The sequence below is a fragment of the Alosa pseudoharengus genome, unplaced genomic scaffold (genome assembly GCF_046254945.1).
Source record: "Alosa pseudoharengus isolate Yale_2024_CS ecotype anadromous, Long Island Sound unplaced genomic scaffold, YU_APseudo_1.1 YU_APseudo_1.1_scf_8, whole genome shotgun sequence".
NCBI classification, from domain to species: domain Eukaryota; kingdom Metazoa; phylum Chordata; class Actinopteri; order Clupeiformes; family Clupeidae; genus Alosa; species Alosa pseudoharengus.
In genome coordinates this window covers 34,715,223-34,736,460 of record NW_027468870.1, presented here as the reverse complement: position 1 = coordinate 34,736,460, position 21,238 = coordinate 34,715,223, and the positions used below count along the sequence as shown (strand labels likewise).

Genomic DNA, 21,238 nt, shown 5'->3' with positions numbered 1-21,238 from the left:
TCCTCAGTAGTAGGAGTTGCTAAGTGTTCTGCATTCTTGCTATAGTATTGGGACTTTCAAGAGGGGTTTAAAGACTCTTCAGTTTACGTTACATTTAATGAATTAATTCTTTTACAGAGTTATGGTTTGTATGTTTATACTTTTGTTAATATAAAACCCATTATTTTCATTGTGGCTATTTGATATAGTTATTCATATTGTTGTTATTGTTACTATTATGTTTATGTAGGCTTTAAAAAACGTGTAAATTGTAACTATTGTAGTGTTCATATTCATATTTTGTCCAATATTTTGGACAAAAGTGTCTGCAAAATACCATCACCATAACCATAATGTATCCAGTAACCTTGATCAAAACCAACTAGTTGCTTATTTTGTATTTTATGATTTACCAAGAATAAGTGGCCTATTGATTAAAAATAAAAAAAATGTTCAAAAAAGGAATTGAATGATATTGAGCCAATTTAGCAATTTCTTTGTTGACGCCTCTTTCCAAATAAGCCAAATGCACACCAAAAGATGACATCCTGGTTACACTTTGTAATAACCTCACAACCCATCACTAACGATTACATGTTGGTAGTAAGCCATTGTCAATATTGATTACAGTATGTAAGTAGCTCCTTATTACAGTATCTAAGTAGCTCCTTACTTCACTATACCCTAACTTGTGTTTTTCGCACTGTGCCCGATTGTTTCCCTTTTTTTTAAGTCGCTTAGGTTAAAAAGCGTCAGCTAAATCACTAAATATAAATGTAGCATGCCTACTGCTGCCGTGAAGGTTATATTTTCAGTGTGGTTTGTCTGTGCACAGGATTACCAAAAAACTATCAGCCAGATGTTAAGTAAACTTTTTGTGGAAAGGTGTAGGATAAGCCAAAGATGGGCTGACTGAACAAATTTAGTTTCCCTTTCACTACTGTTGCAGGATATTGCAAACCTTGCTGGAGGCCTGTGATCTCTGAGCCTTATAAGCTATAAGTGTGCAATTGTTCCATAGCATGATCAGAGCCTCAGGTTTTACTCATTAGCAATACGAAGCATGTGTACCCAGTAAATATTACATATTATTAATATTACTGATTATCAATAATATATGTTAGAGATGGGAGAAAAAAATGATCCACTGTATTATCTCAACATTTTTCAGCAAAATATATTATATTGATAAGGCAGCAAGTATTGCAATATTTATTTATTTAGTTAATATTGTGATTTAAACTTCAGTTATTCTCATACATACGTCTACTCTGATAGCATTGCTTATGAAGTCCACAATATTGTGCAAAACATTTTCTTTAGCGTCTCAGCAGAACTTGGAAAGGAAGTCAGAGTTGAGAGACAGCCAGAAATAAATTGCAATGTTTTACAGAATCGATTTGCAGTATGTGCTGTATTGTAAAAAAATAATTGCAATAATATATTGTGGCCCAGATATTGTGATAGTATCATATTGTATCACTTCTGTGTCTGTTCTCTCCCCTAGTATATATATATATATATATATATATATATACGGTATAAATCATATTATTTAGAGGTATTTTTCATGCTTGCTATGCTAAAATGACTGGTCATGACCCTTTAAGAATGTGGTCCTATATTTCTATATTTAGTAGTTCCTGTTAGGGATGTACGTCTTGTGGCCTCTGTACTGAAGTCAGTAGCTTCAGCCTTGGAGTGGGGCCGAGGGAATGGTTGGAAGGAGGCACAGGGTTGGAAAGTGATGTCACGGTCCAAGGCCTTTCTAAGTCCAGTGAGTCAGGCTTTCTGCTGTGCCAACGGAATGAGCAACTTCTTCTTGCTAATTGTCACTTTTTTTCTTCATGAGCCTTGGGTTATTGTTTAATGAGTCACAGCTTAGGCACACACACACACACACACACACAGATTCATATCAGTTATCATCCCCCCCCCCCCCCCCCCCCCCCCCACACACACACACCCTTCCGTGTCCTCACACAATCCAAAGCCTCCTTTGCCTCTCAGGGAGACTTCATGCAGGTTGTAATGATGCTCACTACTGCAATATTAAGCATCTGGTTCTCTAAAAGGCCTTTCATGTGTCCTTGGGGCCGCTTTAAAGAGAACAGTTCATTTTAGCAGAGCTACTGTCTGTGCCGTGCATATGACTCAGCATTCTATGTAAACAGTAGATACTTATAGTAGATACTTATATATATATCAAACCACAGACTGAATGTGAATCCTTGTTCCTGAAAAAACTGTTCTCTCATCCTCTCAATCCGTCACTCCTATGCTGTTGTACGGTCCAACTTGGTCTCTCACTCACTCACTCACAACTTGCTTACTCTCTCTCCCACTCACACTAGTCACCTGGTTGCGCAGTCTCTCTTCCTCTTTTGCTCTCTGACTCACTTTGAATGCCTTAAAATACAGAATGTTTGACTCATTTTGGGGTCACTGACTGGGTTATCCTCTGTGGTGTTGAAGGTAGAGGAGAGCAGTTACTTGTACATTGTGCAAGCGGGTAGATGTTTTAGGTCGGAACGTATGTGTGGTTCTGCTTAGATGTTTGTGGTGGCGATTTGCATAGTGAAAGCATCATTTTAACATTTTCCCATCAATCACATGGTTTCCTGTGTAAATGCACCTTAAATCACACAATGAACCCGTCACCCGGTAGTCTCTTTTCTCTCTTCACACACACACACACACACACACACACACACACACACACACACACACACACACACACACACACACACACATACACACACACACACACACACACACACATTCTACACACTGGTGTTACCTGCTGCTCAGCTCACCACACCCTCATGTGCATCCCCTCTTTACAGAATAATGATGTGGCTGTGAAAAGGAGTGGTGTGTGTGTGTGTGTGTGTGTGTGTGTGTGTGTGTGTGTGTGTGTGTGTGTGTGTGTGTGTGTGTGTGTGTGTGTGTGTGTGTGTGTGTGTTTGTGTGTGTGTGTTCACGCAAGCGCAGGGGGTAGGAGGCCATGTGTGAAAGAAACAAGTGTAACACTGGTGTATGCAGAAAAAAAAACCGTCCAGAAACAGTCTGACACTCAGTGAGAATACCCTACGTGTTAGAGACTTGCAATTAGCGCACAATGGTAATGAGTCTGGAAGGTGGAAAGGTGCATGTGTGTGTACGTGTGTGTGAAGGGTGTGGTGGTGGTGTGTGTGTCTGGGGGGGGGGGGGGGGGTCACATGAACAATTTGAGCAAGCACACTCCCTATTGTTGGCGGATCTCCCTGTTCAGTATGTGGGCGAAAAGAGAGAGGGGAAGAGAAAATGGAGAGAAAGTGAGAGTGCACAAAAAGCTAACCTCCTCCCACCATCCCTGCGGAGCTCACAAAGGCTACACTGTGTCGTGTCAAAACAAGCCTGCTCATTTGTGGAATAATTAATCCTTCTTCGAGGAAACAGGGTGACATGGATTGAACACATTGGCTACTGTTTGCCCGTGAGTGAGAGTTGTAAATGTGCTGTGTGTGGCGTCTTACGCTAGCGTTATGGACTCTCGCAGCGCTGTGTGGTGGAGGGCTTGGTCAGTTTGCGGTCGAGAGGGTCCTCCAGGGCTGCGGGTGGCCTGAGCGGTGATGCACGCTGACTGACTGCTGTGTAAACAGGAAGTGTGTATTTCCCCAGAGTCTGGATGGAGAGGCGACGTAGGAGAGACGTGTCTTTTTCTGGCCCGGCAAGGCAAGGATGCATATGCCTGTGCCTGTTTGTGTGTGTGTGTGTGTGTGTGTGTGTGTGTGTGTGTGTGTGTATGTGTGTGTGTGTGTGTGTGTGTGTGTGTGTGTGTATGTGTGTGTATGTGTGTGTGTGTGTGTGTGTGTGTGTGTGTGCTGTTTACCGTTTAGTTCCTTTCTCATCAGCTGTGTTTTGAGAGTTCCTTTCATTTTTTTTTTACATTATATTACATTTCAATTGGCCCACCTACTAGTAAATTAACTTTTTTGTTCACCTCCTATAGTATTTCAAATGCATATTTGTGAGTATACACAAGTCGTAGTTCTCTACGAAAACATGCAGACGCACACACACACACACACACACACACACACACACACACACACACACACATACATACATACACATGCTCACATACACACAAATAGACATAAACAAACACACATGCAGGGGAACGCACCCGGGTCCTAGCTTTTTATCCCTCCTTACCCAAGGACAGGAAATGCAGTTTATAAATAAATCATTCAGTTCCTGCTTGGAAGCGAGGCAGCAGTGCAGGGAGGAGGGGGGAGGGGAGGGGGACCTGTAACACAATAACTCAGTACACTCACATACAATAAGGCCTTGGGTGGGGGTCTCTCTCTCTCTCTCTCTCTCTCTCTCTCTCTCTGTGTGTGTGTGTGTGTGTGTTTGTGTGTGTGTAACTGCTATAACTGTGTACTGTTGTGCTATGCACGATGAGTTAACAGTATGCTGTAATGCACTTGGCATTAGAATATTTACTGATTGTTTGTGTGAGAGAAAGAGCAAGGTATAGAGTGGGGGTGGGTGGGAGAGAGAGAGGGGGATAGAAAGAAAGAAAGAAAGAAAGAAAGAGAGAGAGTGAGCAAGAGAGAGAGAGCGTAAATAGTGACGCAAGCCTGCAGTAGCACATATGCCTGAGGTCTCCACAATAAGGAATGGAAGGAGAAACCGAAAGAGTTTCTGTTGAGCTCTGACATTCCTGTGAGGTTGGCGGAAAAAAAAAAGTTTTCATCTTTTGGTCTTGGCTGGTAGCCTGCCGGAGCTATCTGCCTCACCCCTCATTAGGAGAGCTTTACGCACACACTGTCAGCTTTATTCTAAAAACAGCAGTAATCTCCAAACGCGGGCCAGTGACTGGCAACTTATTACACATATTTAGGCCCTTCGAACCGAACTGCAACTTTGGCAGTTGTGGTGTTGTACAACTGTGAGCAATTTATAGTTCTCACTTCCAGCCCAACCCCCCCGGTCACTTCTGTCACCACGTTGTGTGTTGTGGTGTTCGCGAGTGTGTGCACTCTCAAAAAAAAAAAAAAAGCATACGGACAGGCACATATTATATGACAGATTATTGAGCAAGCACATGCCACGTACAGCTGTCTGCTAGCGTTTGGCCAGTGTATGAATGTGGGTGGGTGGGTGAGCATGTGTCTAGGGCGCCTGCTTGCATATGTTGTTTTTTTTTTGGTTGTTTTTTTTTTTGTTCCACTCATGCGCATGGCGCCATATGGCACAGTATCTAGGGCTTTCCCATCCCAGCTTGCCGCCGTGGCAACAGGGCACTCTGGCCAGCCTGAGGGTGAGTGGGTGTGTCGGGTGACCCTTTCGGTAGGCCAGGATTTAAAAATAGGCCAGGGCACTATCAAGCGTGAACTGTGAAGTCCCCCATGCACAGATAAAAGAGCAAAACTGTGTCTTTGTTTGAGTGTGATATGTATGTGTGTGTGTGTGTGTGTGTGTGTGTGTGTGTGTGTGTGTGTGTGTGTGTGTGTGTGTGTGTGTGTGTGTGTGTGTTTGTGTGTGTGTGTTTGCGTGTGCATGTGATCCAAGAGGTTCTTTATGGCAATAACACCCTATCTGAACATCACATATGTTTCCCACGCTTGGGTGCGAAAATGAAGCAATACATTTCGAAATAGAAATGGGAGCCTGGGGGAGCTGTAATAGCACTGCACAATACTGCACAATACTGTACAATGCTGCTTTCCTCTGAAAACCCTGAGACATGCTGCACTGTGGGAGCAGAGAGTGGAATAGGGAGAACACATACGCTTGTCTTTCCCCTGCGCTGCAGTGGTCATTTCTGTTTGGGGAAGTGGACTAATCCAAACCCACCCCGCCACCCCACCCCACCCACCCACGCCTCTCAGTTCAAGATGCCGTGAGATAGCAGGTCGCCTCAGCAGATCTGCTGACGTGGCTGTGGCTGAGAGGAAGACCAGAGATGTCTCAGTGGTGTTCTCTAGTCCACTTTAACACATTGTGTAAGAATGACCACATAAAAAAACAACAAACAACAACTTTAGGTCTTTCCTTCTCTCTCTCTCTCTCTCTCTCTCTCTCTCTCTCTCACCCTCTGTCTCACTCGTGCCCGGAAGAGCTAGTCAGAACAGGAATTGGTCCCCACGGATCCTATCTGAGTGTGCGATACGGAGAGCTTTTATAAAAAGACACTAATTAGATTGGGAGGTAATTTAATCAGCTCATTTTCAGTCCAAAAGAGAAGAAGGCCTGGAGACGTTGGCTGAATCATGAGGAGATGGCACCGTTTCTGCCGGCCCCCTTTATCAGATTACGCACCATCATCCTGCATGGTTGCTGTCGTGTCCCACACATCACGCCTCACACATAGACACGCCATGGAGTTCATATGATCCCTTTGGCTTTACAGAACAAAAGAACCTAATGCATTACTCAGTCCACATCTTAGCAACATGTGTGAGAAAAAAGAGCACAAATCTTTGTTGTACTCTGTCCTCTCCGACACTGTGCTTTCTTTCATTTGATAGATGCATATACCCTGGTGAACATGCCATACAGGTCATATGAGCCCAAAACTCTATGCAAAAACAGCACAACTTGTGTTGTTTTTAACACATCTCTGTGTGCAGACAGGGACAACACAGTTTGTGTTGTTGCATTTTTTATTTGTTACACAATATGTGTTGAAAATAGCATAACTTGCGTTGAAAACAACACAACTTGCGTTGTTTTTTTTTAACATATCTCTGTGTCCAGATAGGGACATCACATTTGTTTTAAGAGTGTTGAAACAAAGAACCATATGATGCTCAGTCCACGTCTTAGCAACGTGCGTGAGCCAAAAACAGATCTCTGTAGTATTCTGTGCTCTCCGGCGCTCTGCGCCTCCTCTCATCTGCAGATGCACGTACCCTGGTGCGACCCAGTCTGGCGCTAATTAGAGGCTTGCAGAACCGAGGCTCCAAGCGTGTGGATGAAAGAGTGTCAGAGAGAAGATTACGTTAATGAGTGTATGTATGTTTTGCTGCTACAGGAGCGAAACTCTAACTGTGCTCTGTATTCAGACAAAATATACAGTAACTAGTCCAAAGCCTTGGCAGTGTGTGTGTGTGTGTGTGTGTGTGTGTGTGTGTGTGTGTGTGTGTGTGTGTGTGTGTGTGTGTGTGTGTGTGTGTGTGTGTGTGTGTGTGTGTGTGTGTGTGTGTGCGTGTTCGTGCGTGCACAGCGAGTGATGAAGGCCCTAGTCTTCATCTGATCTGAGATTTTTGACCGTAGGTGGCCTTGCTGTGTTTGTGGTTATATGATGGTTAAACTTGCAGCCTACGTACTACACTAGGTTTGTGTATCAGATGTTTGGGAGGCCCAACGGAATCCCAGATCGTGAGGGCTGAAGTTTACTGAAATGACTGTAATTCCACCGATGCGCTAGTTATAGTGTTGCTGTCCCCCTCCCCCACCGTGTGCTCTCAAAACTCAGGCATGTGTGTGTGTGTGTGCGTGTGTGTGTATGTGTGTTTGTGTGTGTTGTGTGGTTGGCTGACTTAATGTGTGTGGGCGGGTTGATTCGGTGTGTGGTAATTTTGCGAGACAGACATATGTAAAGTGTGTTTACTGCAAGGGTTTGTGCGTTTGTTACACGGCCTTGTTGTGGCAAACAAACTACACTCACAACGGATACTGTTTCTGAAATAACAAGCCATATGGCAAATCGAATTTCCTGTCTATATGGTGTTACCATTTCTAAAGTTATTCTAGCAGAACAACAGTAGAAAAACTATATTTCCACGTGTGCAAACTGAAAGGCATATACAAATAATTACTCCAAATTCAGATGGTTGAGCTGGTAGTCTTACCATACTCCCTTACTGTACCAAATACCTCCTCTCTCTCCCCCGTGTGTCTGTGTGTCTGTGTGTGTGTGTGTGTGTGTGTGTGTGTGTGTGTGTGTGTGTGTGTGTGTGTGTGTGCCCGAGTGTACATGTCATGACCATGTACACACGTGTGTGTGTGTGTGTGTGTGTGTGTGTGTGTGTGTGTGTGCGTGTGTGTGTGTATGTACATTATGTCATGGCCATGTACACAGTTAGCCAAACTCACTCCTGAATACTCTCATTGTAATAAACATCCCCTGTAAGAGAGACTATTGATTTTGTGACTCATGCAACCATGGAGCTGATCCCTACCTCTCTTTTTTGTTCTCTCTCTCTCTGTCTCTTTCTATCTCTTCATCTCTCCATCTGTTTCTCTCTCCTCCCACTCTCATTCATATTGTAGGCTGAAAGCATTGGTTTCAACTGGGGGCAGAAATGTACAAGCTGCCTGTGACTGGTGAGTTTACACGTGCTGCACACACACACACACACACACACACAAACACACACACATACACACACACACACACACACACACACACACACACTCACATTAACATTTTAGTACCATGATATATCTCTTTCATAATATTTCTTATTGGGGCTCTCTGCATTACATTTCAGTCTCAGCACAGCTTGGCATCTCACACGGCATTTAGTCACTAATGGGTCTTTAGTGCCCCCTACTGGCTTCTGCCTGATACTAAATGTGCTACCTCAGCTCCTATATAGACCTCTAGTCCCCAGTTATTGCAGTGACACAATTAAGCAAATAGAGCAAAAGCTACTTGAATGTATTGATAACTTAAACACCCCTGCGTTTCCCACATGTGATCATCTCTGCCTTTACGTGACCTCCTCCCCGCCACCCCTTAATTCCTCCTGAGCTAGTCCAACTATCTCACCTCTGATTAGATGCACCCCTTAATTCCTCCTGAGCTAGTCCAACTATCTCACCTCTGATTAGATGCACCCCTTAATTCCTCCTGAGCTAGTCCAACTATCTCACCTCTGATTAGATGCACTAGAAGCAGGACTCATAGCTATTCAATCACTTTACTATCTACAGTACTATTATAAATATACAAATTAACTTGTACCTAATGTTATATTATTCACACTACACTATATCTCATTGTCTTTGACAAAGTTGAATGTGATCTAACGTCCTCTTATGTGTCCAGGCTCTTCTCTCATGTGGACGACCCGTTTCTGGACGACCCTCTGCCCAGGGAGTACGTGCTGTACCTGCGGCCCAGCGGGCCCCTGCTCCATCAGCTCGCCCATTTCTGGCAGCAGAGCCGCGTCACGTGCGGCAAGAACAAGGCCCACAACATCTTCCCTCACATCACGCTCTGCCAGTTCTTCATGGTGAGGCAGGGGCCTCACAGTCTGTCTAGTGTAGAGCCACAGTCTGTCTGTCTGTCTGTCTGTCTGTTTGTCTCTCTCTCAGTTCAATTCAGTGTGCTTTATTGGCACGACTGTGCAATGTACAATATTTTCAAAGCACTCTCTCACTCTTTCTCTCTCCCTCTCTCTATCTCTCTCTCTCTGTCTCTCTCTCACTCTCTCTATCTATTTCTTTCTTTCTCTCACTCTTTTTCTGTCTTCCTGTGAATCTATCTTATCTATGTATATCCATATCAATGGATTGTACGGGCCATACCAAGAAGTGCCCCTGGGTACTAGGAATAAACAGAGCACAGTTCAGAGTACTTCCTGTGAGTCAGCCTGAGGGAGGTGTAGGACGATGAGCGTGTGTGTGTGTTTTTTTCATCATGTGTTTACCATTTAAAAGAAAAGTATTTTAGTAGGAGTGATAAGTAATCAGCATTTCATTTCATATTAGGTGACTGCTCATGTTGTTCCATTGGTGACATTTGCTTGCACACTGGGCTGTTCTCTTGCTGAGCAGATTTTGGGGACAGTGCTGTTGATATTTTGGGGACAGTGCTGTTGATATTTCTTTCTAGAGCCTCTGGTCTCATTGCGCTGTTCTGTGTTTGTCTGACGCACAACAACACAGTTGTTCTTGAGCCTGTCTTAAGTGTATCAGTTCATTTGGACCCTCTCCTCTAGCATCCCAGCACTTGTGATTTGGTTTCTCACTCAGTGTCCGCTGCTCAGTATTCACTGCAGAATGGTCTTATGCTACATTTTTAAATCTTAGGGCTCTAATTTAAATGATGGGCAAACTGCAATGTTTAATGTGTAAATACACCTAATTTGATAACTAGGCAAAATCTATGTACTGATTTAATTCTGTGAGCAAACATTGGTTGGTCAGCTCAACGCTCTCACATGCCACTCAATAGCTTCATGCAGGAGACACTTGGCCCATTCACTGACTGCATTTTCCCCGTCATTTAAATTGGAGCCCTTAGTAAGTGTCCTTTGGAGTATCTACTTTGGAGTATCTACTTTGCAGTACGTATACATACTGTAGTACTTTAGAGAACACTCCTGTCTGTTCAGTTGTAGACAGTTGATATTGATTTGGAAAGGTAAGCGAGTTCATAGAGAGAGCAAATCCACACACCCTCTGCTGAAGGGACATATATACTGTATATAGGCATATACTGTATGTATAGGCATATATATATACATAACACAAACACACACACACACACACACACACACACACACACACACACACACAGTAATTGCTAAATTTGTTGGTACCATTTCATAAGGAAAGAAAAACACAATTATGTGAAACTCACAAAAGTAAATGGCATTCATCATTGTTTATTTATGGTGCAAATCAGATTGCGCTTTTGACTCCTCATTCAGATAATTCATTTTAGATAATCAAACAAATGAAATGGCGTGGACAAATATTGGGGCACCTTTAGCTAATGCTGTGTTGGACAACATTACAGGCAATTACTGGCAACAAATACTTTCTGTAGCTCTGAATAAGTGAATGAATACTTCTGAGTACTTCTGCATTGTAGACAGGTAGTTTTGACCACTTTTCCTGAGCAAACTGCTCCATCTGTCACAGTTTTGAAATGTGCCTTGTGACTAAGTGTCAGCTCTTTCTGGAGTTCAATAAGATTCCGATCTGAACTCATAGAGGGCCACTGTTTTTTTCTTTAGTCATTCTTAGGTGTTTTTAGCTGTGTATTTTGAGTTATCCTGTTGAAGGACCCAAGACCTGCGATTGAGACTGAGCTTTCTGACACTGGACTGTATGTTGCACCCAGGATGCCTTCCAGTCCTCTATTTTCCAAAATAGGTACACCATCATTTTATCCTCAGTGCACATACAGTCTCCCCGAAAAGCTCCAGTTTTGTCTCGGTCCAAAGTCTATTTCTCCTTAGGGGGCTGTGATTGGGCCAGTGTGTTGGCCACAGTCCCATGCACCTTAAACTTGTTTTTTAATATGTGCAACTAGTCACAGGAACACCGGAGATTTCCTTTGATTGACCTAGTCCATGTTCATTTTGGGGCACACAATGATCTCAATCTGCAGAGTGACTAATTTGATCCATTTCTATAGTCGGAATGACTGTAGACATAATCCAATACATCAGTGACATGAATTCAGGTTAAACAATTAGTTTAAAACATCACCATAATCCAATAATTTATCTTTTTTATGGGTTACAAATCTGTCCCGGTCATTTTAGGATATCTTTGTAAAGTAAACAACAAAATTTGATGATTTAATGATCTTTTTTCAAACGTTCTTTGTTTAACTCTATTACATACCAAATTCATACATGAGATATTTACTTTGAATTTCAAGCACTTTTAAGGAAGAAATATTTTTTTCAATTATCTGCATGGATACCAATACAACAGACACAGCTCTGCTTTAGTCTCTTCAGCAGAGGGTGTGGTTGCCAGGGGAACCCCACCTGACTGCCCCCCCTCTGACTTGACCACACGGTGTCTGCCCACAGTGTGCGGACGCCAAGGTGGAGGCGTTGTGCGAGGCGCTGCAGACCACGGTGGGCCAGTGGAAGGGCCGCTTCCCCAACCCACTGCCCCTGGAGCTCTACACCTCCTCCAACTTCATCGGCCTCTTCGTGGACGAGCAGGTGGCCGAGGTGCTTAAGACCTTTGCCTTGGACTTTGCCAACGAGGCGGCGGCAAAAGCAGGTGGGCAGCAGGAACTGCATGTGGGAGATACAGACTTCAATGGTGATAGTTTCTCATTTTATCGCTTTGCATTTTCATGGCAGTGACTGTATGTGGTCAACATGCATGCCTAACAAGTTATGGGATTCTATTGTTGGGATTTAGCGGAATCCAAATCTATCTAGGAGTGGTTGCTTGGCTACTTGTTTGTTTGAAGGTTGAAACCACAGCCTGCATTTGATGTAGGGCTTTGAGTAGTAACAAAGGCTCATTAATGCATTTATTTTCATCTACAGTATAGCACCACAGCATGGCTCCATTGTACGGATGTATTTAAGAGGCACTCCCCTCACATCTCTCTGGTTTATCCCCTCTCCAGACGCCCACGTGGAGCCACATAAGAAGCAGCTTCATGTTACTCTTGCATACCACTTCCAGACCAATCACTTGTCTTCGTTAGAAAAGTTGGCCAAGGGCATCGACGTAACGCAGGGCTGCGATTGGCTAGCCGTGCTCTTCTCCAGGGACATCCGGTTTGCCAATCATGAGGTGGGGCACTGTAGTGGAGGCAGGGCACTTTAACATGTGACTGTGTGCTTTCGTAGCAGTTGTTGTTGAATGACCAGCTCATAGTAATGCAACAGATATGGGGCCCCTAATTTTAATAAGCCAAAGTGCAAAGTCTAAAGTCTATTCAAATCAATTTTGGTAAATTGCAAATGTAATATTGTGAGCAAGGTCCCAGGCGCAAATATTGATTTGTCAGCCCAATGCTCCCGCACACCACAGGAGAGCTTTAGTTCATGCACAAAGGACACTTTGCTCGTTGCCTGACTTTGCCCTTTGGCCATCTTTTAAATAAGGGCCCCATACTGTGAACAGCAGAAACAAACATCACATACCTGTTCATCCCACGTCCTCTAACAAACTGATAGAATAGGAAGCGCATGTGGTCAAAGTGTGGGCATCTCCTCCATGTCCTCCTCACGGGCTCTTGTCGGTTCCCCTTCTGTCCCAGACTCTGCGGGTGATGTACCCGTACGCGCCGCAGAATGAGGACGAGCTGGAGCTGGTGCCGGGGGACTTCATCTTCATGTCGCCCGTGGAGCAGGGCAGTGCAAGCGAGGGCTGGGTCTATGGGACTTCGCTGGGCACGGGGCTGTCTGGCCTGTTGCCTGAAAACTATGTCAGTCGGGCAGATGAGTGCGACACCTGGATCTTCCATGGGTGCGTACAAAAAAAAAACAACAACTTGTGCACGCCACGGCATTATAAAATGTGAAGAGGTTGAGTGTCAATATTGTAAATGGTAAACTTTGTTATTACAGAGGATAGTCAAGGCTCAGTTATTAAGTTGGGATGAAATGTGATAAATATAAATTTCATGATAGAAGATGGGGGAGCGATTTGCAACCAGTGAACAAAGCTTTACATGTCAATAAATCTCTCCAACACATGGTTGACTGAGATGTTGATCTGTGCTACACTTTTCTCCCAGGTCCCATTCTTTCCTCAACAGTACCTCCCCCACCAGCATGGGGGGTGCTTTAGGCGGTCTGCTTCTAGATGGTCAGCTGGACGGCCGCCTTCTGGACGACCCAAGTCCTATAGACCCCACTGGTCTGTTTTGTCAACCTATGCAGGTAAGGCAGGTGTGCAGTTTTCAGCCTGATGCCCTTTAACATTAGATAACATTAGGGCATGAGGTTTACCAATCAGTATGTTTACTTTTGAAACCATGTGAATGTTTATATGGATTTTATAACATTTTATAATGTAAGTATAAACGCTGTAAGTCATCACTGTGCCTAGTGCTGTATCTTGGCCATGCAGATCAAATGAAGGTTATTGGATTGGGTGTTGCGGAAATGCGTTTGAAAGTGTTTGTATGTGACAAATTGAACATCTGTCCCTTGCCATTCCAGATGCTTCGGCCAATCAGCAACAGCCAGTCTCGGCTGCCCAAGAGGACCCTGTTTGTGTGTCGCCACGGCGAGAGAATGGACGTGGTGTTTGGGAAACACTGGATCTCCCAGTGCTTTGATGCCAAAGGTAGGGAGGCAAAAAAAGAGCTGAGACAGGAATACAGTTCTGCACCCTTACATACATGAGCAAACAGATAAAAGAGCTGAGACGTGGTCATTAAAGTCCCAGACATACTGATTCCAGACCTGTCTGGAGTCTCTTTGATAATACCCACTTTGGCTTGGCTTGTCCGCCCATGTCCCATGTCTTCCCACCCAGGTCGATATGTACGGTCCAATCTTAACATGCCGGCTAGTCTTCCAGCGAGAACTGGCGGCTACAGGGACTACGATAAGGACTGCTCTATCACTGTGTTTGGGTCGACACAGGCTCGCCTCATAGGTAAGCACTCTCCCCTGCCTCCCACAGACACAGACGATAAAGTATGGGCTTTAGCCTTATCACCCGGGGATGTCCGTTTACATTTCATGGACCCAGACAGTAAGTGTTTGGAGAGTGGAGTGCATAGGAAATCAAGGGACAAGGCACCAGGCTGCATTATAGGCAAACAAAGCCAATGTGCAGTCTAGTTTTTTATCATCAACTACTCCCACCACTCCCATCAACTACTCCCACCACTTTTGGGATGTCTGGCTTCTCTGGAAGCTTTCCATTAGCAAAAGAGCCGCCCTGCACTATACTAGAACTGCTTAGTTCATTTGGATGATTTGATTGGATACTGTACTTACAAATAGACTTAGACTCAGACAATGTAAAACACTGTATCGGCGCAAAGAAGGATTTGAAGCTGTGTTAAGATAAAGGTAGATGTCACTCTTGTACTATGCAAGAATTCCATAACAAGATAACCTAGCTAGGCTAACATATGTGGACATGTGGATCCATAAGCCTGTCATGTGATGTGTGTGTGTGTGTCTGTGTGTGTGTGTGTTTGTGTTGCGTGTGCCTCTTTGCCACAGTGCCTTGATGTGTGTATCTGAATGCTGCTGTATCTTTGTGTCTGCAGGTGAGGCTCTGCTGGAGAGTCAGACAGGCATAGACTTTGTGTACTGCTCCCCCTCACTGCGTTGTGTGCAAACAGCCCATCACATCCTGCGAGGTACAGTACTGCAGGAATACAGTTCTGCACCCTTACATACATGAGCAAACAGATACTCAACAGAAGTTTATCATATCTAAATACACAAGACGCCATTAAACACCCTAAAGTGTTCTGATACGTACTGTTGTGCCCTTTGAGATATATGTAAATTGAGGAGCAGATACAACCAGTAATGCTACTTCCTATATGATATTTTAAAAAAATGCTCATTCTTTTTTAAATTGTCCTTGTGTGTGTGTGTGTGTGTGTGTGTGTGTGTGTGTGTGTGTGTGTGTGTGTGTGTGTGTGTGTGTGTGTGTGTGTGTGTGTGTGTGTGTGTGTGTGCGCGCGCGTGTGTGTGTGCGTGCTGCAGGTCTCCAGCAAGATGGGAAGACTAAGATTCGTGTGGAGCCAGGGCTGTTTGAGTGGACCAAGTGGGTCTCGGGTACCTCCCTGCCTTCCTGGATACCCCCTGCTGACCTGGCAGCTGCCAGCCTGTGTGTGGATACAACGTATAGGTGAGCTCACCTGTCCCACCCACACACATGCTGTGCACATATAGTATGTGAATGCACCAATCTTCCATAGCCTACGTGCACAAGTAGTTTGAGTAGAACTACTGATCTTCATTATCTCCCTGATTGTTGACATCATATCATGTATGGTATTATTTCCTGATCACTAAACGTTTGATTCTTTTTAATGTTTTCATCAGTTAACTTCATTCAACTGAGCTTGTATGTAGGTTATTCCGTTCAGTTGTGGACCTTCTTAAATTGCGCTAGGGGGGCGGAGAAAGGCAGAGAAAGGCGCAGATTGCACTATGAATTGAAAGTTTGATAAATATGACGTACACTTGGGTATGACTGCGTTCGCAATCTGCGGTTTGTCCATGGTGCTGATAACGCTACGTTCGCAAATGTACGTACATCACACACACACACACAAAAACACTCAGTGACTAAGTAACACACACACACACACACACACAGTCACTCAGTCATACACAGACACACACACACACAAAACACACAGACACACACAGTTACTCGGTCATACACACACACACACACACACACACACACACACACACACACATTAGTGAAATGACCACACTATTCTTTTTCTCCAGACCTCATATACCCATTAGCAAACTTGGTGTGTCCGAGTCCTACGACACGTACATCAGCCGGAGCTTCCAGGTGACTCGGGAGATCCTCAGCGATTGCAAAAACCTCGGTGAGTGAGTGAGTTGACGGCCTGATGACTTCACCTGGAGCAGGGCAACCTCTCTTCATAGAGCTCCCTGTCCTATGAGACCAGGTGTGGGGTTTTGGGTACAACCATCAAAACACAGCTGTGCATATACTGTGGTCAGATGTCTCTGTGAAAGGACTCAGTCATGATTCTGAAACGTCTTATTTGGTATAACTCATGTTGCTTTGAAAGACAAAGCTGACCGTAGACCAAACTTCCACTATAGATCAGAACATCAGCTTATGCATGTGAACCAGTCAGTCAGTCTTCTTAACAGAAAACAGACCTAATGGTGACTCACAAGTTCCATCAAAAGCGAGACATATGGTACACATGTGTCATTCCATGGTCATAGCAGAAAAAAGAGAGAATGTTACACTGAGACTGCGGAGGAGGAGGAGCGCTCTGCGAAAGAGGGAGCAGCATGGTAATCAGGTGGGACCCTCAGCTTTTGGCGATCCCTCTGACGAATGATTGACCCTGCAGGGCCACCGTAGCGAGGTCTGCCTGGGGGTGTAGCGAGCGCCCACACGGTGCCCGATCCCATCTGCTGGTCTGTGATTATGCTACAATAAGCTCTGTATCCCCTGCACAGGAAACACAGTGCTGATAGTGGCCCACGCTTCCTCCCTGGAGGCCTGCACGCGGCAGATGCAGGGCCTCAGCCCCCAGAATTCCAAGGACTTTGTGCAAGTGGTCCGAAAGGTCAGCCGTCTGTTTTTCTTTACTCTCCCCACTCTCTCTCTCTCTCTCTCTCTCTCTCCATCTCTCTCCATCTCTCTCTCTCCCTTCAGCCTCGTCATCTGACCATCTGTTCCAGTGGTCTCGCCTCATCTCATAACTTTAGATTTGACTCTAAAGTGTGTGTGTGTGTGTGTGTGTGTGTGTGTGTGTGTGTGTTTGCATGTGTGTTGTGTGTGTGTGTGTTGTGTGTGTGTGTGTGTGTGTGTGTGTGTGTGTGTGTGTGTGTGTTCATGTGTTCATCTGTATGCTGGATGTTCATATTCTGCCCTCTGTCGTGTCTCCCTCCCCTCCTCCGGTCCCTAGATTCCCTACCTGGGCTTCTGCGCGTGCGAGGAGATCGGCGAGACGGGCGTGTGGCAGCTGGTGGACCCGCCCATCCTGCCTCTCACCCACGGGCCCAATCACACCTTCAACTGGCGCGAGACTTTGCTGCAGGACTGAACAAGCCCGTTAGGCCTCACACCCCCACCCGCCCCCACCGCGCGCGTCCGTAACCCCCTTTGCCGCTGTCCCTTCCGTTCGTCCATCCCTTGTGCGTCCTCAGGGCCCCTCGCGGGCAGCTCACGAGACGCCGCAGAAAGCGCTCAGCCTTGTCCGCCTGGCCTGCACCGCCTATGGCACCAAATGATTGGACCAACAAACAAAAACAAAACAATAACAGCAACAAACAAAAACAAAAACACGTCTAGGCTTCCATAGCACTCTTGTCAATGGGCAGCTGCAGTATATAATGCCCATTCTATATGTGTATGTAAATGTATGTACTGTATATTGGCAGCATTGATACTTGTACCCATAATGTGATTTCACTTGTCCCTGGTGACGACATGTTTACTGGTCAATAGCCATAGGTGGGAGGAGGTGAAGGGGAGAGCTGAGGGGGGATGCTGCAGAATGCTTGGACTCCACTGCCCACATACGCTTTTAACTGCCCCCTCTGTTCTCTCTCCCCTGGGGCACTGATGAGGAGATTGGTGCATGTGTTGGGCTGCCTGCACCCCTGGATCACGGCGTGTGAGGGTGACAAACTCAGGTTTCTGTCATGTGGAGAGTTAGCTGTGAGGGGTGATTGACCCAGAGTCGCTGTGAAAGATTTTGGGGCTGGACAAGATGACCACCCCCCCCTAAAGCGCAGTGGCATGAGCTTTTTGGCTTCCACTGAACTGCACCAGTCCACCATGTGCCAGGCTGCACGGAGAGGACTCGGCTGGTCTTCTCTGTAAACACACTGTGAGGAAAGGAGACACACACACACACACACACACACACACACACACACACACACACGCACTCATACGCACTCATATGACCTGCCACGCGTCTCACACTCCACGTGTCTCCATTGCACCTGCACAAAACCTTCCAGAACAAAGCACAAAAGGAGGAAGACCCCAGACAATCAAGATAGTACAGGACTGGTGGGTAACAAGGCTGGAATTAACTTGTGCTTTTAACCAGTTGGCACTTTACTTGAAGGTTTTTCTTTTTAAAGGATTTTTTTTGTTGATTCAGAAAATATACTACATTATATTATATTATATTATATTATATTATATTATATTATATTATATTATAAAAGTCCTTTATAATCAATACCTTTAAGTTTTGTGCTCTCCTCCTCACCTGTTTTGTGGAGGGAATTTCTTCCGGTATGGTGTTGAAGTAAGCCTTACTTTTGGATCATAGTAAATGAGTGTATTACTATCCTACGTCAATTTCACAAACTATTTAGTTGAAGTACCTTACTAATTAGCTGGGAGCCAACTCTTTAATGTAGTTGAAATAATATTTAACTCAATTTATTTATATATTCATACCGTACTAGCTAAAATTATTTACAGGTGCTTAGGACAAAGTACTATACTGGGGTATGTTTTGCTGTCGAAGCAGAACAGAAGCTGTAGCAAAGTATAATGCAGTTATTCCTCACTCAAGCAGTTAAACATATCAAACGTGTTGAGTATTTTCAGTCTTTCCATGTATGTTCTCAATGTAGCCATTTTATCAGTTGACCTGAACTAACTGTAGTGTTATAATGCCAATGCAAATGAATAGGAGGGTCATACTCATTTTGTTTATCTTCTTCTTTCTTGTACACCTCTCTTTACTGAGGTGGTTTTCTCCAGAAGATTTCACAAGCCTTCCTTTGTAAATCCACTCGCATGCGCAGTGGAACCTCAGTGACTTTGTGCTGTCCTTCAGAAACGGGCTTGTTCTCATAACAGCTAGTCAAAAACATGAACCAAACCGAATGCCGGCAGAAGCGCCCACCCTGAAATGCTTCCTGTGCAAGCACTGGAACAAGACGTTGTCACTGCTTACACTCAATATCACTTGATGCGTGTCTGTGTGATTTGCCATATCAGAAGTGTTGCTTTCAATCAAGCCAGATGCTGCCTGGTCTTGTGTATTGTGTCCGTTTTGTAAAGCTGCCATTTTTTTTGCTGTCTTCTTGCCATATTGCTTTGTTTTTCAGAGTTACATCCGAGGTATCTGGCACTTCCAGACTGACTGCTAATAATAAGCAGTACAGTACTTTACCAGGTGTTTGGTTAGGGGCTAACCATGCCAAATAGTGATTGGTTGTCTATATAAATGGTGCTTGTCTGTCTAAAATAACCACCAACCTTGCTTTAGTGTGCACTTTGTCAACTGAGAGTTAACAAGGTCCAAGTGTACTTTTTAGAAAAACATAATTGAAAAATACACAATCTATGAAAATTATTGTTAGAATTTATTTTTGCATTATTTTTTATAAATAATATATTATTATTTCACACCAAATCATATTATTTTATATTATTTGGTGAGGGAACAAAAAAAATCAAATTTGTGTACATGGCAGACCTTGTTAATTCTCAATCGACACCTTGTTAACGCAGTGTGTCCAATAGGGGAGAACTGGTGGGTCATTTGGTTAAGGGCTTCTGTGAGATGAAGTGAATGACAGGCATGTGTATTGTACCCCACCCCCACCCGAACTCTTCCCGTTTCTAAACGATTCACCATTCACCACAGCATCTTCTGCTGTTGGCACTTAGCACTGAATGTCTCTCTCAGGACACTCTCTCACAGTGTTACCCCCCTCCCCGCTATCCACCCTCCCTCAATCATTTAGATGTAATTGTCCCTTGATAGCATGTGTAACTATGGGGTTACATACAGTGTTTGCCCTTGGATCTAGCCTAATCCTTGTGTGTCTCAGCAGTGCTCTTCAAGAGCTCTTGTGTGGTCATGCAGAGATGAGGACAAGAGGCCTCAATCATTATTAACATAAGAGACTCCATGGAAACCTGTTACGATGCAATGTTTCAAGTCATAGGTTTTTTTTGTTTTGTTACATAAACTTATTAGTTTTAATAATGGATAGAAATATTTATACGATGATTAACAGACTTACTGATGGATGAATCGACCTCCAGACTTCCAAAATAATGACTGAATGGATGAAGTCATTAATGAATCACTTTACAATGACACCAAACCACTCATCACTGAGTCTAAGGTATGGTGAGTTTGATGGATTAAACATGATCTTAGTTTTGTCTCTGCTGAATTTCTTTCACTTTCATGTGATTTGTTGTGGTCAGCAGGTGTGACCTGCAAACCATAGTTCGAAACGTTTTTGGTAAAGATGGCACTCCCTTCACCTATGTGTGCGGTCAATTATTTTTTATTTCAATCAACCATCCACATCTGCTTTCAAAAACCAGTTCACAGTGATCACATGTGCCCTGCATGCAAAAGATAAGATTTGCCATTTATACTTTTGAAGCAAACTACAGTACTTGAAAACAGTACATAAACAGAAATTAAGGTTATACACAACCGCTCTCTGTACTTAAATTATTATATTGACATTTTATGCATTCCAATGAAGTTCCGAAAGAATGTGTGTTATATTTTGTTGCAAAAGATTGCCTCAGTAATTATTATTATTGTTGGATTTTAATTAATTACTGCTTAAGGATATAAATTATGTTGGCCAATAAATGTTTTCTCTCCACTTACTGGTTTTCTGTTTCCCACATCATGTAGCCCAGTGAGGCATACTCATGTGTGAATGGTCTACAAAAAGTTTCATACTTAACACATTTAAGGATGCATTTTCAAGATTCATTGTAAGCTAATTTAGAGCATAAATATAATCTAATTTAATAGCCTGTTCGACTTTCACTTTTAAAATGTGAGTTTTGGAACATTTTTTTTATCTTACATTTTTTATTGTGAAGT

General features: G+C 43.9%; 1 protein-coding gene across 2 annotated transcripts in view; it reads left to right on the top strand.

Moving 5' to 3' along the window:
* ubash3ba (ubiquitin associated and SH3 domain containing Ba) overlaps window positions 1–20,654 on the top strand; it is a 31,419-nt gene extending 10,765 nt beyond the window's left edge. The window contains exons 2-14 of one of the 2 annotated variants that reach the window (XM_076274749.1): window positions 8,251–8,304; window positions 9,032–9,218; window positions 11,760–11,958; window positions 12,317–12,486; window positions 12,956–13,164; window positions 13,436–13,580; window positions 13,863–13,989; window positions 14,182–14,304; window positions 14,930–15,022; window positions 15,378–15,522; window positions 16,137–16,243; window positions 16,857–16,966; window positions 17,309–20,654. In XM_076274749.1, coding sequence (XP_076130864.1) covers window positions 8,251–8,304; window positions 9,032–9,218; window positions 11,760–11,958; window positions 12,317–12,486; window positions 12,956–13,164; window positions 13,436–13,580; window positions 13,863–13,989; window positions 14,182–14,304; window positions 14,930–15,022; window positions 15,378–15,522; window positions 16,137–16,243; window positions 16,857–16,966; window positions 17,309–17,446 — 1,807 coding nt within the window. In that variant the 3' untranslated portion in view covers window positions 17,447–20,654. Of the gene's footprint in view, window positions 1–8,250; window positions 8,305–9,031; window positions 9,219–11,759; window positions 12,001–12,316; window positions 12,487–12,955; window positions 13,165–13,435; window positions 13,581–13,862; window positions 13,990–14,181; window positions 14,305–14,929; window positions 15,023–15,377; window positions 15,523–16,136; window positions 16,244–16,856; window positions 16,967–17,308 lie in introns of both variants that reach the window. The other variant, XM_076274748.1, reaches the window with a different exon arrangement.
* Window positions 20,655–21,238: the final 584 nt, after the last annotated feature.